General features: G+C 42.6%; 1 protein-coding gene across 3 annotated transcripts in view; it reads right to left on the bottom strand.

Moving 5' to 3' along the window:
• Nucleotides 1-18,803, bottom strand: part of CRMP1 (collapsin response mediator protein 1) — a 50,835-nt gene that overhangs the window by 14,144 nt on the left and 17,888 nt on the right. For all 3 annotated transcript variants that reach the window (XM_066185442.1, XM_066185444.1, XM_066185443.1), the window contains 6 exons: nt 14,636-14,820; nt 12,948-13,112; nt 7,892-7,953; nt 6,215-6,295; nt 2,904-2,972; nt 785-905 (listed from right to left, as the gene is read on the bottom strand). In XM_066185442.1, the coding sequence (XP_066041539.1) occupies nt 785-905; nt 2,904-2,972; nt 6,215-6,295; nt 7,892-7,953; nt 12,948-13,112; nt 14,636-14,820 (683 nt within the window). The remainder of the gene's footprint in view (nt 1-784; nt 906-2,903; nt 2,973-6,214; nt 6,296-7,891; nt 7,954-12,947; nt 13,113-14,635; nt 14,821-18,803) is intronic.

The following is an 18,803-nucleotide window of genomic DNA, read 5'->3' as shown; positions in this document are numbered from 1 at the left end:
TCACAGCCATGTTCTCTCTGTTGCTGCAGTTCAGAGCACACTGGATGGTGGATCACTTCAGCAGGCAGATGCCTTTTTACCACTCCCAGGTTGGGCACAGCACCAGCAGACAGCAGCATATGGTCCCCAGCACCATACTTCATGTCCCCAAGAATACAAACATCAAGACAATAATTTGCTCTCTGGCTTTTCCATATTGCTCACGAGCTTAGTAGTCCCAACCAGCAGAACCAGTCCTGACCTGCAAACGCAGCTTTGGAAGCACCTTCAGGCTCACAAGACCCTTTTGGGTGCTTTGTAATCTGGATCCCACCACAGCCCAGCAAGCAGGGCCAACCTGCAGTGCACATCAGAGGGTGTCAGCTTCCAGCAGCAAGGCCAGGAGCGAGCTCCATGCATCTCTTAACAGCAGGGCCACTGCCCAAACCACATCTCAGAGGGTGACAGCCTGAAATACTGGCATGGAGGATGTGCCATTAGGAATAAAGTATCTCCCTACCATGAACAGAGATACAGCAGTCTAAGGGAAATGAAACAGGGAAAACAGGATAGAGAAGAGTTACAATTCAAGAGGACAGTTTGTGGGGACAGATTCTCAACTTAAAAACATAAAGGGATTTTCCCTCATCCTTCCCAGCCACAAATATTTAGTCTGTGATGGTGCTACCGTTCTTTGGTAACCTCTTCCTATAGCCTGTCATTTGGGTGAACACATACAAGTTTTTTCACTAAGCTTCTATTCAACAAAAAAAATGAGTTTGGGGGAGCAAAGAAAGTCACTTACCTCTCTTCCTGGCCAGTGCAATGATATCAGCTGCACTCTTACTCATCACCTTGGTGATGTACACTGGGCAGTTTATTCGACTGGCAATCGTGATGGCACGGAACACTGCTTCGGCTTCAAGCTGAGCAAAACAAGGAGGGCAAAGTTAACTGCAAATGCAGTCTGAAGAAAAAATCAGTGGGAGCACCATATTTCTAACTGTACAGCAACAACTCTTCAGGGGTTGGTTCTGCATTTTCCATAGAGAGAGAGACAGTGCTGGGAAACAGGGAACTAACCCAAACACTTGGCACCAGCAGTAACCACAGCCAGGCTGTACTCACTAGCAGGGTACAGCTGCCCCAGCACAAACACAGCTCCCTGGCTCCCTACACCCCAGGAAATGTCATGGACAAGCAGCTGATGCAGCTTCTCCTTACCTTCCTCCCACCTTCCTGTTTCAGACTCCTACCCTGCAGCTGAAAGGACAACAAAGCAAGAAAATTTTGTCCCTGCTCGGAGACAACCTCTGAGCTTCCCCTAGCAGCTTACCCTAATCTTTACATAATGGTGACAGTGAATGTGAAGAATTCTCAAACAGCAACTTCAGGACTATGGAGTGAATTTAGCCCATAATCCACAGAAGCCTTTGAAGCAGTGCCCAGTAAGTCCCCTCTGTCAGCAAACGTAAAAGCAATCTCCTCCCAGAGAGCCATCTGGGATGTAGGCACACAAAGCAAGCATCTTCAGCTGGAGGAGCAGTGTTTCCCAGCAACTCTGGAGACTCCTTTCCCCAGCCATCAGTTCTATACCAGATCTTTCCCAGACGGACTCACAGTACTGGTATTTCAATACGAAAAACCCTGTTGTAACTGAAAATAGTGACTCAGTGGTACAGAAATTTCTGTGCAAGAGTTTTGCTAGAAAAGTTGAGCAACTTAGACCTTCCAAAACCACACGGCTTAATCCTTTACAGTTTTGTAAAATATTTTTCCTTAAGTCAGACTGCTTCAGTTTGTGCTAGGACCTGTATCAAAACATTTGCTCTGGAAACCCCAAATGCACCTTAAGAGAGCAGGAAAGGAGGCATGGCCTCTGCACTGCAGCACTAGAACTGAGCAGAATTCCTTTCTGGAAACTGCAAATGCAGATTTTCCTTAGGTCCCTGTTCTCATTAAGGGGAAACAACTCAATCCTTTTAGAATAATTTCAGTAGAACAGCAAAATGAAAAAGTACATAAACTGTTCAATAGAAGAATGTGACCAATTAAGCTGATTCCTTTTGCCTTGGGGAGAAGTTAAATAAAGATCTGCAAACCACAACAATCTCTTCAAGTTCGGCCTCAAATCCCCAGGATCTCATCTCTTTAATCCTCTAGGAAAGCAGTCACTTCCCACTACCACCCTCCACATCCCATTAACGGTCTGAGCTGTGTATTTTAGGGGACATTCTCATGTCTCCACATTTTCCTTGGTATTGAATAAACCCTTTCCAGATGCCTGAGACAATCCACACCAGAGCCGATATTTTATTATAAGGGAGTTGCATAAAACAAGCTGCCTCACAGCATCTTTCCATTCTCACGTGTTTGCATCTCTACAGCCTGCATTTCTGACACCAGTATATCTGCCAGCATGAAAGCAGATCTTTATGTGGGTGTATGCATATGCACAGTATAGATGTGCACATGCATCTCATAGAAGGTTTTCAACCAAAGCACTTTAACAAATGCAATTACTCTGAGGACTAACCCTCAAGCTGCACTCCTGATTTTTACCCTGATAAGCCCATTTTTTTGTCATCACAAATCAAAACACAAAGGTCACATTTAAAAAATACATGGACACCCATGCCCAGGGCAGCAGGAGCTGACACTCCTGAGTGCACAAGGACACGGTTATCCCTGGACTAAGGGAATACACCTCCTGCAGCATCCAAAGGGCTTTTCAGGCAAACAAACAAGTTGAAATGACTTGGACTTTTCAGACTTTGAGTAATACTGGAAAAGGCAGTGGGAGAAGCAGACCTCTGTCTTCCCTGATGCACCCATCCATCATCTGCACATACAGAAGCAAAGGTCCTACAGTACATGTTTGACAAAATACTTCCACAAATGACAAAAAGAGCAGAGTCTCTTACCTCTTCTGGCCTGCTCAGGGCATGTCCCTCAGGTCCAGTGATTCCCATCTCCAGAATACGCTTTTGTTCCTGCAAAAGAGATAAACAATAAAGAGATAAATAAATAAGAGATAAATGCTGACCCAGCTCCAGGATGAGACCTGTGCACCCAGCATCCTCAGGGAGATGAACAGCTACATAGTCTGACTGCCCCTTTCAGTGTCAGTGTAAATGCAGCTGCAAAGCCCAATGAACACTGAAAGCACTGGCTCTAAACGGGTCCCACATCACAACAGCACAGCCAGCAGTGGTCTCTGTTGTGTGACTGAGCATATTTGTGCCCCAAGCCATTGGGCTGCATCATCAGAAACCTCCTCTGCCGTCCAGAAAGTCCTACTTGACACCATGACACCAGCCCAGGGAATGGGCTTCAACCAATACACTAAATGGTAATTACGGGTACTTCCAGCTTGCCATTCCCTATTCACTTGCTCAAGTTCCTCTCTGGTTGTAATCCACAAAGCACTTTCTTAAACTTTCAGCACTGCTGACACTTTCAGTTTTTTGTAACACTTTCTTCCTACACAGTGAATCACTAAAATTATACTTTTATAAAACAAAACAGTGCCCTCCAGTTGCAAGGGCACCATGAGCACATCAAAGAGCCCATCTCAGGACCAATGGAGGTTTGTCAGAAAAAAAATCTGTGCTATCCAGCTTCATAGCAGTCAGATTTTTTTTTTTTAAATAGACAAAAAGCTTCACTTAATTTAAGGCCAAGCAGTGTTATTGGAATAAATTTCCCTTTCTGCAGAAACTGGTGGTCAACCCCTTTCCATGTGAGGTTAGTCCAGGCCTGACAGCAGTGCAGAAGTGGGACCAGAGTTGCTGCTGTACCTCTGGCCCTGGTCTGCCCTGCCCACAGGGCTCTAATGAGCCCAGCTCAACAATGTAATGGCTCTGTGACACAGACAAATGTCCCCTAGAGATCAGGATGAAGTTACTGAACATATTTGAATGTGTCAACTAAAAAATATCTGATCCCAGGTCCCTGAGGGTGAAAAGCTCACACATTACCAACACACTCCAGTAAAACTGAACAAGTTGACATTCATATATACTTTAGCCTTTGCTGCAGTCAATCAAGGCTGACGAGGCATTAACAGGAGTGCATTAATCTGACTGTGTAAGAACATTTTGGTTAGAAAAACGTAAGGTTTCATAGGTATTCTTAAAAACAGCTGTTCTGGATCATTAATGCACCAGCTCTGAACAGTGCAAGTTAAAGACTTCAGATAATTAAAATACAGCAATAAAATGAAGTTACAACTATGTAAAAAAATAGCAAGTTGGTACAGAATAGATACACAAAGTAGGACAGATCTGCATCTTGAAGGAAGTAATAACCTAAGATCATATGATAAATTACCCGCTGTAAGTTGATTTAATAGTGCTAATTAACTAGAATATTTGTTTGACAAGATCAAACTTGTATTTTCACACAGGACATTCCTAAAAACCTATGTGCAGGCAGCTTTCATTACCCAAATAATTCTTCTAAATAAAAGCATAGAGAAAGACTGATTTTATGAAACATGGCAGTGATGAACACATATGTTGATGTATAACATAACTTACATTTAATTACTATTTCCTCTTTTCCTTATAATTTTTCTGTCCTGTTTGTTCATATTCAATGGCTGTATATTAAGGCTGATCAGAAAAAAATGTAACTGAAATAGATTTCTATCAAAAATGCAATTCCATGAGTGGGCCTCTGTTTTAATGGGCAATGTATCAAACACCAGAGATGCCATTTGATTTGTTTTATTTTGCCTTTCCTGCAGTAATATTGACTTAATCATGCTTATTATTAGTCACTTCAATTCTACTGGATATTTTATGCTGTATTAAAACTATAAATTATCTATTCAGTAGTTTTTATTCATGTTAAACTTCATGAGAAGTCAGCTTTTTTCCTCTCTTGAATTCAAATGAGGGCTGTCACCTAGTTTCAGTGGGGGAAGGACACAACTGCACTGTATATGCCTGCTGAGTCCTTACTAGTAACTTTTGACCCCCGTGGTTATTTTGGTCAAACTCAAAGTTAAAAGTGAAAGACAGATCTCAAAGGGGGTAAATTCTAACCAGGCAGATGGACAAGTGTTTTTCCCACAGAGGGAAAAACAAAATACACGCAAGGCAAGAATTCTTAGACACTGCCCAACAGCTCAAACATTCCCTTGAGGTTCTCCACAGACGTGAGACAAGGTGGGTTGCCTTGTCCAGATCTCAAAGACAGCTTTAGCTGCTGTAATTTCCTTGCCAGCTCTGCAGCCCAGTCCTTAGCAGATAAGCCAGCAGATAAGCAGCTCAGCAGATAAATCTGATGGCTCACTCAGAGCCTCACCAACCTAAGAGGGGCTCGATGCACGTACGAGGGATCAGGGGAGTGAGACATCTCTGCGACAGCCTTCAGAGATTCATCTGTCACAAATGGAGCATCAAAACAACACCCACCCAAACCTGCCCCTTCTGTTTTAGAGGGGGACCCTGGCCTCTGAAAGACCAGTGGGAGGTTTACTATCAACTGCTGTCCTTGGGTTTCCTCTTCCCTTGTTTCCATGTGTTGTGCCAGTGATCGGAGTCATGGTACAGTCCAGTGGGAGGACAGCAGCTCCCAGGGCACCTGACCTGCAGGGACTGCACGGGAAATCCAGGGTGCTTTAATGGAACATTCTGAACTTGAGCCCAGCTTCTCAGTTCTGAGATGCAGCTTCTAAGAGCATGGATTATACTTAAAAGCATATTTTTGAAATGTCTACAAGATCACAGTAGTTCTTATTCTCAAACTTCAGAGATTTAGAAGAATATTCTCAACAATAAATAGGTCTGTAAGCTTTAATACCTGCTCCAAACTCACTGTGTTGCTTATGCTGATAGCTGCAGTGAAAGACTTTAGTATAAAGCTTTCAGATCCTCTTTTTGTACCCAAAATCTGTGAACAAGGCTGTACATTGTTCTGCCTCACTTTTATCTCCTGGATTCAGATGAAAACTTCTTGCTTCCTTCTGCCCCCCTTATCTAGTCCTCATCTGCTGCCAAGGCAAGAAGCTACCTGGATCACTGCCCTGTTTCAAGGATGCTCTGCCAATTAATGCAAAAGGACCCCCATTCTCTTATCCCAGTCTTTATACCAGCAATGTGCAGGGCATTAGGTTCAATTAAGGCTCTCTCCCCTCCTCCTACCCATTCTCTGACTGGTCTATTTAACTTCTCCTATCCTATATCTACCATCTCACAAAATGAAGCATAAATGATGGTTCACTCACCTGAGCTATCAGGTCTCCATTTTCAGCATGGACCAGGATAACAGCCCCAAGACTCTTTAGAAAGGTAAAGGCTTCATAAAGCTGCAGGTAGTACAAAGAAGGAAACACTGCTGAATAAGGAAAACACATTACTTAACGTCCAGACCTGTTTCTTCACCTCAGTGTTGTACCTTCTATGCTGGTAATTATATTGGTGAATAGCAAGTTATCTCATTTCTACACAGAACCTGAGCTTCACTGATTGGTGTTGACTTACCCACCCCTGTCCACACCAGCTGCACCAAGAGAGGGTCAACAGTCCCGGGCAGGGCTGGATTTCCCTGGGACACAGAGTCTGCCCCAGCCCCTGCGCTGCAGGGCCACCTCCCCATGCCCTCCCGAAGAGGGCTGAGTTTAGTCACCCTCTTTTCTGTAGTTTTAGCAAATGTAAAATAGAATTATTACCATGTACTACAGACACTTTTAGTATGACTGGAACATCTCTTTTCTGAAGTGCAGGCATTTTACTCCATCTTCTTAGAGCTGTCATTGTTGAGCTTTCAGCAACTGATTATCTTTAATTCTGATATTAAAAGTTGCAGTATTTTCCCTAGAGCATCCCTGGTTTTTTAATAGCTTTCTAAGATTCATCCATAAAGGGCAGTAGTTGATCCTTTTGCTTTTACTATAATTTTTGAGCACACATCTACTGAAATACAGTTTCCTTTCCCAAAAGTATTCAGCTTATGTGTCCCCTTTTTAAAACCACATTTCAGTAACATGAGAGTGCAGTTTTCAAACACAGATTAAATATGGAAGACAAAGGTTCTCCAGCATCTACTTTTACACTAGGGCACTTCAGACAGCATTGAATGAGCTTGCAACAGGGACATTTAAGCAAGGTAACAGACATTAGTCCAGCCACACATTAAACATTTTGATATATTCCTCTTGGCAATTCCATCAGGGAGTTGAATTTAACAGGCACTGCCTCCCAGAGAATATTTATAAATTATTATGTCTAAAATTCTAATTAAAACCACGTGTATTGGAGATGTAACAACAGTTATTTAAGAGACCAAGAGCTGTAGCTCTGGGAATATGTAAGAAAGAAACATTTTATCGACGGAATAAGCAAACATTATTATTACTAACAGATGCCATTGTCCCTTTACAGTGACCTGATATGTATGAATGGGAAAGCTGAAGAGTCTGGAATCTGTAATGAGCTCTGGAAAAACAAGCTCATTGTTATCTACAGCCCTAATGAGAAAAGGCCACCTCCCCCAAAGAGCAACTCCATTTAGCCGCTTACAGCAACCACAAAACTCTTGAAACCTCACAACTGCCACCGCCTCGAGTGCTTCATCTTTTTCTCCCTCTCTGACCTAGAGTCCTTGAAAGGTTACTGCAAAATAAAATGAGTGAAATCCTGAGCAGAGCTGAGTGGCTGCAGTGTTGGGAGACACCAGAAGATCTCTACAGAAGGTGAATGTCATACACTTGAAGAAACACATGGAGGTGTTCTACACAGCTCAGCACTGACCCTCCAGAGAGTAAACCACCACTGCACATTTCTCCCAGTGCCAATCAGGCCAGTGAGAATGTTTCTCTGGGATTCAACCTCAGCAGCTCAAGTGTTGGGAAGTGAGAAAAGAGAGGACAGATCACAGCAATGAAAAGCATTCAGAGCAATACCTGGCTGTCGGACATTTGGTAGAGATCTTTGTACGCCATGTAGACTTGAAAAGAGTTCACACCTGTTCCAAGACAAAATTCAAAGGTGTTGCCATGTAAGTGTATTCTTAAATTGTATTTGAACAAAAACTTCAGGAAAAGTAAGTAATAGAGTATGTCTGGACTAGGCTTTTCGGTACTGACTGCCAAAAATCAAGCATGGCTTCACAGCTGCATTACAGCTGCTAGGACTAGAAGCCTGGATGCCCTCTTCTCTGGGGGAATTTTTTGGATACTGTGGGTAGCCTGTGCTCATCCCTGGAGTAACCCAGCCACCACTGCAAAGAAGATTGCTTGTAGCCAAATCAGACGAACAATGGTGGCTAAAGCAAGCATGTAAAGTTTGTGAAGTTTAAAAAACCTTGTGTACGGTTCTGTGAATCAGCGTTTTTCTTTTTAGGTTTCCTTAGCTGATCAGGAAAACATTTCAGCTTGATCTAAACTGTGCTTTTTGGTAGCTAAAACTTCTGGTTAGGTTTCCCCAAACTGCTGAGAAGGTGTAGGAAATGTGTATCTCAATGTGCATACAGACCTGCTTTTTCTTGACCTTACATTCCAAAGCACTAAGCTTAGCTGATGGTAGACACTGGGAAAGAGTGGAAACAAAGCCTGAAACCAGTTTTATAGGCAGCTCACCACACCTCTTCTTCTGCCTTCCAAAGATGGAAGGATTTATGCTGGCAGTCATAAAAACCAAGAAAGATGACCGTTTCAAATTTCAGAAATCCGTAAGAAATGCTAGTATTGAGTGTCAGTTGTCAAGAACCCCCTGTATTCAAATCCCCAAAAATGTTGCTATTTATTTCAAAGATTTGGTTATTTACACAGCTTTGTATTCTTACAGGATGACTTCAAATGCCTTACTTACAAATGCCTGCTCTTCATAATCTCTGTACATATGAATTCATATTAGTGTATATATATATTTCTCTTACTCTTTAGTCTACTGGCAAGATCCCCAGTTTGGTCCAAGGACCAGTATCATAGTTTCCTAGCTTAAAAAATAGTAAATTCTCAGCTACCTAAACTGTGTATGTTGCATTTCAAAATGGCTGAAAACTGTGCTTCCTGGGGCAAGAAGAAAAAGAAAGAGATCTACTCATGTTATTCATGTTGTTTACACAAAATGAATAAAGCTCTCTGATGAAGATATATCTCCTTCATGAGTCTAGAATGAGCAAATACATCCTCAGGCAGAGGGTATGACTGCTCACACACACACACAGAATTAGTTTATTTACAGTTACAGACCTAAAACACCCCAGGATACATGCGGGATAAAACATCGAAATGATCCCTGGAACTAAGTCTTCCTGCTAAGTTCAGGCAGCTCAGAGACAAACACAAAGCAGAGCTGGCCCCTCCTTGCTGACTTCCACGCCAAGCAAATCCAGTGAAAGGTGGAACCCTGTCAGCCTATAAACCCATCCTTTCTTCCTATTTTCCTATTTATCACGTTCTCAGAAAACACATACAGCCTTTACTAACTGTAATCCCTCCATCTATTCCTCATTACAATTTCAAAGTACTCACTACATTCTTCTTTTAAAACCTAAGCTTGGCTGGGCCTTCCCTGCAGCCTCGTGCCCTGATCTCCCTCTGACTGCTCACAGCAGCCCCCAGCGTGCCCATCCTGCCTGCCCCAGAGCAAAGCTCAGTTTTCTCCCCACAAACCCACCCATGTGTCAGACGTCAGCTACACCCAGGGGCTAGCTTTCTGTGAGGGTGCTCATGCACACACAAAGCAAGGAGGATGTGTTGGGCCCGGGCCAAGCTGTGGTGACTGGCCTCAGTGATGGCACAGAACCGAGCCCTGGGACACTTTTGTCTGTGAGCCAAGGGCTGGGTCACCTAACGCTCACCCTTATCCACTAGGCTCTAGCCAAAGGTAATTCATTTCATCACAATCCTGAGTACTGTGGGTGGAAGACACACACTGACCCAAGTAATACATATTTTCATCCTTTCTCTTTCATTGCCTTGGTATCTTCTTAGGCCCTCTTCTGACCTTGATAAAATGACTGAGTTTTGCTCTCATTCTGTTTAATATTCTCCCTGTAACTGATGGGAGCAGAAGGGATCCCAGTAGGAATCCTGCCACAGGATCTTGAGCCTGCTCCTTATCACAGTGCAGAACCAGAGTTCTCCCATGCAAACACACATTCACACCCTAAGCTGCCACCAGATATACACACAGCAGAAGAGCATTTCAGGGGCTGCCTTTACAGCTAAGAGGAGAGATGGTGTGAACAATCCTGCCTTGCAAATAGAGCACCTATACCAGATAAGAAGATAAATAACACAAATTTACATACACAGGTATCCAAGATTAGACTCCTTGCCCTGGCCTGGTTCCTTGACCTACTCATTGGAATTATGCAGCTTTTCAAAAGCCCTGGTCCATGGCCTATTGACCTTAATGCTTAACATCTGTTCACACTACATTCTTGTTAATGTCCTACTTGCTCTCACACCACGAGTACTCAACCGAATCCTCTCCGTGTTTTAGACAGGACTACAGGCTTTTTTAAACAGTGACAAAGCCAAAGGAACCAGTGAGGTCCCTTGTCAGCAATTTCAGGCTCTTGCCTCTTTGCATATACTGAAGAAGCTCAATCCCAAAACAGCTGCTGAAATGCTACAAGCCTGAGTGTTTATAATCAATATTTGGCTCTACAAAATCTTCAGGCCCTTCCAAAGCCTGTGTCTCCTTTAATTAACTTTGTATTGATTTAAAACTGATTAATTGTTCAATTATACCTCATGACAAGGCACCAAAACAGCCACTCTGTGAGCTCCCCTGTTACTCATGCTGATTGCATTAGGCACATGTAGCACTGAAACACAATGAGCTGAGCCCTGTCACTCAGCTAACTCACCCACCATCAGCCGAGAACCAATTCAATCCAGATTCCCAGAGATGAAAACCAGGGTCACTCCACTGACACCAAGTCTATTTGCACCAGCTGGCTTAAATGTTTCCAATTATCAGGAAATATTACCCGTTAATTTGAAAGCTCTTGCCACGCTGAATTATTTCCTATTGTGCTTGTACATTCATACTCGCCCTTACCCTGTGTCTCCTAACATGTGAGAGTAACTCACACTGCCTGCCTGAGACACACACGAGAACAAAGGTGACCTCCTAATGCTCTCACCACTGAAGAGGCCACCAAGGCTCCATCATAAATCTCAGTCCAGGAACCAATGAACAGATTTCTGCTTCCCCTGACAACTCAAAGGCTGGTTTATATAGAAAACTCACATTTCAATAGTTGGGAAAACTATTAACCTAACTGTCTGGACCAGGCTTTTAAAGTAAACCCTTGGGCAAATTTGGGAGTGCTGAGCCATCTGTGGTCTGGGAGCTCTGGAAAATAATATCCAACCTTTGAAAGAAGGTACAGTATACTTGTCTGAAAGTACAGTCAGCTAATGCACAGCAGCAGATTCATGTTAATGCTGATGATAGCAGGGAGACAGCACAGATTCAGCACAACCTGATGACAGATGTCATCACCTTGTAAAAATCACTTATACTAGAGACCTATGTAAGACCAGTTGCATGGAAGTAAGACTTGTTGATGGAAGTGTTTTGTTGCCTGAAATCTGGTTATACAGCACATGTACTGTTAGCATCCCGTGACATGGAATAAACTCCCTCAGGTGACCTGCATCTCCATGGCATCTCAGCAAACAACTGCTCACTCAAAAACAGCATCGTGCTTTTGTTTTTCTACTTTCATCGTACCTTTCTCTATAACAAGAACCTTTCACATCTAACAACACTAGCTCTACATATTACAAAGGACGCTGCAAATACATATCACTTAGGCTTCCCAACAGAAGAGTCATTCTGATTTGCCCATGGAAACTATTCAGAATGACATGCCATTTCAGAAAATATTCCCTAATTAATATCCATATATGTTCAAGGAAAGTTGAAAATGAAAAATATGTGAAAATATATGATTCTAAAAAGAAAATACACGCTGTCAGGCACAATTCCAAGGAACAAGGTCTAAGCTCGGGTCTTCTGAAGGCTACATGCCATTGCCCACACGGAGGTATCTGGCGCCACCAAGATGCCCTCCATATATGAGACTGACACATTGAGCCTGCTCCTGTGGAAATGCATTTAGGAGAGGTTTCATCTGTGCTATCCTGAATTGGTAGCTTCAGTCCAGGTAGGGTAATCTATAGCATCTCAAATGATAGTAGGCCTGTTGATTGAGCAGAGTCAAACCCATAGAAGTGTCTTAGATTCCTAAATAAGTGACCTTTTTTTTTTGCAAGTGTTGAAACAAGGCATCTTCAAGTAACTTCAGGGAAAGCCACCAGAGAGAAACACTTGAGAAAATCAGGGCATTTTTTCAGCAATAGGCACCTAACTTTAGCATCTCCTTTTCTAATAACTGGAATCTGTTTTAAAAATACAGGCATGTTTTATTTACAAAATCAAGTCTCAGCAAGTTTATTCCAAGACACTGCTGAGAAATGAGATCTAGCCTGTAGTTACATTTTCACAGCCCCATGGTCTCTTCGTATTTGGATTTAATTTGAGGCAGCTGAATCAAAAGATTTCAGTCTAGTTAAAACCTGAACCACTATTTTGAAATGTTTCTTTTTTTCCGTTCATTAAAGAGAGGATAAGGTGACTGGGCTGAATATCCTAAATACTGATCTTTTGAGTTTTACCTTCAAAAAAACCCCTACCTATGCAATATCTGAGCCTAATTCCACATATACAAGCAAGGATAAAGTGATACATTTCTTTATGACAACGTAAGCATCTTAGTCTTCCATGTCTATACTGGAAGAAGTCATATATATGTACAAAGTTTTAGGTCCATTTTACACAGTAACAAGTTCAAGGTAGTGAAGAACCTTGGCCAGCATAGCCAGTGCCTATGCATTCATTAAAATACTTCAAAATTTCTCCTCCATGTGATATTTCAATAAAACCCAAAAACACTACTACATTTCACTCACTAACCTTTGTCTTGCACTCACTAACCTTTGTCTTGCACGAGTACTTCCAGCTCTTCTCGAATTCCATCGTACCAACTGGTGATGTCCACATGGAGAGCATAATCACAACAGGATTTGGTATCAGCTGCCTCATGCCACTTCTCAAAGGAGGTCAGTAAACTTGATCCAGGTTCTGGAAGCACATGATCAACTGAAAAAGAGATTGAGTGCCTGTTAGCAGGGCAATATGCACACTGTTCAGATTTCCCTGAAGTGAGCAGTCTTCCAGCATCTCAGCCAAACAGCAGCCTTGCAAGCAGTCTGTGGGCTGACTGTAATTCTGGGGTGTCAGTCAGGTCCTGCTGCCCCAGGTGAAGCACACTTGTTAACAGTCTATACTAAAGATGAGTCTGGCAACCTGCACACAAAGTAGGAGCCAAACACCTCACCATTTAGGAAACATTTGTCTTTACCCTTACTGTATTGTAAGAGACCGTAGGTTCTGGACTTCACTGTATTTCTTGTCTGATGTGTCCATTTCTATGCATTTCACAGTAAGCACAATAATTAAACAGTGCCTCATAGTCACTGAACTGACCCTGCCCAACCAATACATCACTGCAGATGTTCAATGTTTTCTCAGCAGCCAAAACTGGGAATAGAGCCAAAGGTTTGAACAGGGGTGATGTTGTGCACAAACACTCAGTCACACTATATGGTACATTGAGTGCCCTGCCTCTCCCCTGTCTCAAGGCTTTCTGCCTCTAATGGTGCCACGCCATCCACTGACATAAAGACATGACTACTTACTCATGTAAACCCTTGGCCTGACCTCTCCCTACAGGGCTAGGTCAAAAGTCAGTATGGAAACAAATCAAGATGGGCTTACCAGTGCCATTTGCAAGCCTACCTCTGCACAGGAATACTCAACTGAAGAACACAGACAGGAAAAATATTAACAAAAGGAATGAGTGAACAGCAGTGCATTTTGTGCCTATGGCCAAAGAGTCCTTCAGCTGATGCCTGCTGCTGAACATCAGTAACAAATACACCAAAAAAAAAGGCACATCCCAATTCACTGTGAGTAAAACTCCACGGGAAGCCCCTCTCCACAAAGAAGTTAAGACAATTTATGTCACCTGAACAATTGCCTTACAACATCTAGCCAAAGTCAAGTCACGGCCAGAAAGAAAGAGATAAATCTTGTCCCACCATTTGTAGACAGAAGAAGGGTCTTTAACAACTAGAAACATTCCTTTCTTTTACCAACAAAGATGCTCCTGCGGGATACCTCTGGTAAGAACTTCCTCAATTCCTGCTGCCAAATCCAAGTTCATAAATAAGCATCTTGTTATTTCCAAAGCCCTGGAAATGGCAGCAGGTGGGAACAACAGATCTTTGTCAGATTTTTTGTGCCATATACTTACAGCACTACCTACGCTGTTTTCCAAAAATCCCAAGAGCACGCACATTATCCCTCAGTGCTTGCTCAGTATTTCACTGGAAAATCCAAGAGACAATTCTCCACGCTGGTATTTCTTTCTGAGGGTAGCTTCATTTTCAGACCAACCCTGGGTAGCAATGATGAATGGATCTCAAACACAGTGCCCAAAAATTTGAAGATTCACTGCAGAAGATCTCAGAAAATCAGAGTGAAGCCTCAGGCAGCTGTCCCCACACATGCTACACAGGTTTCAGGCTGTCATGATAAGGGGTAGCACTGCTGGTACTCACTGATCATGGTGGTGCCCCCTGCTAGCGCTGCTTTTGTGCCTTGATAGAAGTCATCAACAGCAGTCATCCCTTGGTAGGGCTTTTGCAGATAAGTGTTGACATCTATGCCCCCAGGAATAACCATGCGCCCATTAGCCTCTATGGTCTTGACTCCTCCAGGGACAATCAGATTCTCTCCTATTTGCCTGGACAGCAAGGAAAGCCAGTATTACTTTATTTGAACGAGCACAGAGGAAAAAGCTATTTGAGGCAAGTAGGGGAGAGGGAGCGTGGGCCCATACAGAAGGAGGTGGGGTCCCCAAAGGCAAGGTGAAGGTCAAGCACATGTTCCCTCTGTCCTGCCCAGCACAGCAGAACAAAGCAGAGGAGAGCTGCCTCACTGAGCCGTGAGCTCTGTTTGCTTTGCATGACTCTAGTGGCCAATAAAGGAGCTGTAATGCACCAGCATTAAAAATTGATTATTTTTTATATGATTTCTATCTTTAAACAATTCAAATTACATACACTTAATGCTCTCTTGGGGGCTCCAGTTTTGTATATTAAGTTCTTAAATGAAAATAGGAAAACATAGATCAAATATGGGAACAAGCTGGAATTGTAAATATATGGCAGAAGCAAAAGGCATATCAGAAAATTTTATAATTACTTTGTCATCATGCAATGCAAATTTATCCTTAAAAAGAAATCTAAATAACCTAAGATACAGAAATACATATCTAAGAGACCTAAACACATTTAATCTACCATGTCCCATATTCTTCATCCTCCTCTTGAAGTTAAAAGTCAGTGAAACATTCTGCATAACTGTGTGGAAAAATTATAATTAGCTGTTGCCATCTTTTTCCCTTCAGGTCTTCAAAGCAGGATATTTCTTTTCACTATTAAAAATATTAATTTGTCCCCCATGCCAATATCTAACTCCTGATACTTCTGATGAAAATACTTTTTATTATTCATGGACTCAACTACAAATAAATTAAACTTTAACTTTTAAAGTCACACTACATTTTTATTGCCTACTTTGTATGGTGCCAAACAGGGAGAGGTATGGGTCTGTGTGGAAGCCATGACTCTGCACCATTACACCACAATATATTTGGGCTTAAAGGGAACTGTAAGGGAGTTAAAGTTCACTTAGTTTATCTCATATTACAGACACAGAGTCCTTGTCTTAAATTTCTTTTATCTGGATAAAATAACATTTATCCACAGCTAAATAAATACCTCAGACATCTGAGCTGCTGAATCCGTTAACCTGTATTAAAATGCAACTCCCACCTACAAAATCCCTGTGTTCAAAACACAGCGATTGATTAACACCCAACTGTGATAAGGTCGAACCAGAAATGAATATAACTGTTCATCAAAACCAGTGGGAAAATAAAAAGAGCAGGGATAATTATTCACACTGGAATCTGGCCAAACTGACAGAGTTAATAAATAGCCCCAGGAGGTCAAGAATTTGCTTCACATGCTATGCAAAAATGTCACCTCCAGCAACTCGTCTCCCCTGGTGCCCTGGATTCTGGCTGGAAGGAAGCACAGCCATTCCATGGGCAAGCTCCTCGTGGGCATCCCAGGATGGGGTCACAGCTGCCCAGCACTGAACAAATCTAAGAGGGCTTACTCATGAGAGCTGGCACCTCCATGTCTGGCAGCTAACAGTCATCAACATGTGCAGCACTGGCAGCCTGTCACAACCTGTGCGCAGCTGCAGAGTGTGAACAACACCCTGACAAACAGGGAGCCGACCTGGATGCAAAAACCAGCAGCTGCCCAGCAAATCCAACTGCACAAACAAAAGTTGTAAGCAGCTCGTCTGTTTTAAAATGTGCCTCACGAAGGCATATCATAAGGCATTGCACCCATGAGCAGATTCAGTGCCTGCATAAAGTTAGGTAGCCCCACGTGTAGTAGTGGTGTTGCACTAATTTTTGTTAGTCAAATCTATCCTCAATATTTCAATCAGAACAACCCTCCACCCTTGTAGAGCTTTTATGTGGCTAAGAAATTGAACTGGGAAAAAAATTAACTATGACCCATCTACTTTGAGTATGTCCAAGGAGTAACTGCACTTCAAGGACTAACACACCTTCTGAGAATAATATTAATGAAAACCTTCACAAAAAAAAAAAAGCAATTAAGTTTTATTTTCTTCCAAAATCAGTATCTACAAGTTTCCCCTTCAAGAAGACACATGTCCTAACAAAGCAAAAGTGTGCCAACTATATACTGAAGTTTTTTGATGAGTCAATGCCCATTTTTTTCAGGGTATGGTTGAGTAACATCTTATTCAGCTGAAATCATCCATGTTGAAGTGACATGGGACCAAACGGCCTTTGTGGATGATGCTGCACTACTACCTGTCAGAAACCTGTCTCATCTCTTGCCTTGGCATCAAGATTAAGGCTGGAAGAAGTCTGATCTTCACGGGTGCTCAAGGTTATTTTCATTCTGACTAAGTAGAACAGAGAGTAGGAGATAATGTGACAGGATTCCTGAATTGCTCACTCATTAATACAAAGCGTATGCAAGTAAGAATGGGGTTCCATTACTTGTGGGTGAAAAAATAAAACAGAGCAGATAACTGCATTCTAGACACTGTACCAATGACTGCACTGGTTTCCTCATATGTCAGCAACCAGAAAACTCAAGACTCACAGAAAGCTGACGCTGCCTGCCATTTTCAGTCAAACACGATGGTAAATTCTGTTGTACATGAGCTGATTAAAGCACAACAGAAACAGCAGGCTTCAGCTCTTCCTAAGCTTCATCCGAGGAAGCTGAAAACCTCCCCCAGAACTCCATGGTGGTGCTTCTGTGGTCATCAAGCCCAGACCACCATCTGAGATTCCCCCTAACATGGCTCATCACTTGCCCAGCTCTGGAGACCATGTCCCCAGTCCCTCACCCTGCCACTTGTTCATTGCTCCAGCCCAGAGGGACTCAACCCTCCCCCTTGGCAGGGATGGAGCAGAGTACAGCAAGCACCAGACCATGACCTGTCACTTGGCACAGGGCTCACTTCCTCATGTGGTAACAGAGGCAGGAGTGATGCAGGAAAAATATATTATTTATATGCCAATTTAAATTACCAAATATTTAAAATACTACTTAGATACTGGAGAACTGCCCCTAAGCTGCCATCTGAGTATGCAGGGCTTAAGTTTCGGGTAGGAAAAATCCACATGCACTGCTGCTCCTTGTGCCTAGGGAGCCAGTTTGAGCATTGATTGGCAGGAAGAAATATCTACCATCCTCCCAACAACAGCTGATCTTCAAACACACTCAAGGTTACATCTGCTTTCCTCTCTGCAGAAAGATCTGCATTAAAAGCATCAAAAGACCCAAATCTTCTCATTAGCCTGCAAGAGAAACCCAACCCTCTCTTTCCCAATCAGTTTTCATTTCAGAGTGAGAAAAATAGCCCAGATCTTTTACAGCCCAGTAAAACCAGGACACTACTGCCTATTCTGGGCTGAGTGGTTTGGTGTCTGCTCCATTCCATGTTAGAATTCTGTATTATCAGCAGGATCTGCAGCTGGAAAGTTATGGCAACAACTGAAATGTGGATGGCTGAGTTTCAAGGTCCAGCTCCAAACAAGCTTGAGCCACATTTAACAATGATGTTAAATATTCAGACACAATGGGCAGTTCCACCTGAAGAAACTGAGAGATCAAAAAAACCCAGCACTTGTTTAGGTTGAAAAATTTCTCATCTGAACACAGTAAGGACCCAACCCCATGTTACAGCAGACTGCCCTCACAAATTATTTCAGAGCAGGACTTCTTACACAATTTACAAAGAAAAATCTTGGGTCATCTAAATTTAGGGAGCCAGGCATAACTCAGGGTGCTAAACAGAGAACACACCTCCTTGGGCAATGATAAAGGCCTCTTAAAAAATAAGATCTTGCCTGTCTGTTCATTATTAATCCTAATTAGCTTGAGCAGCTGAGATACTTCCTGGAGGTACAGATCCACACATGGATTTCAGAGGGAGTCCATGTACTTAACAAGGGCAGGTGAAAGCTTGGCATTGCTAACCTGCCTACTAACTACCACGGCATTTCTGGAATCAAAGCCAAAAACTCACAGCATTTTCAGGCTCTCAGCATCTCATGCATTTAGTTGTTTAAATAGTTCTGATGCTTACAAGTGTTACTAG

The sequence above is a fragment of the Chamaea fasciata genome, unplaced genomic scaffold (assembly GCF_029207755.1).
Source record: "Chamaea fasciata isolate MVZ Bird 193981 ecotype frontalis unplaced genomic scaffold, bChaFas1.0.hap1 SCAF_6, whole genome shotgun sequence".
In the NCBI taxonomy this organism is placed as follows: domain Eukaryota; kingdom Metazoa; phylum Chordata; class Aves; order Passeriformes; family Sylviidae; genus Chamaea; species Chamaea fasciata.
This window is presented reverse-complemented; position numbering and strand designations above follow the sequence as displayed.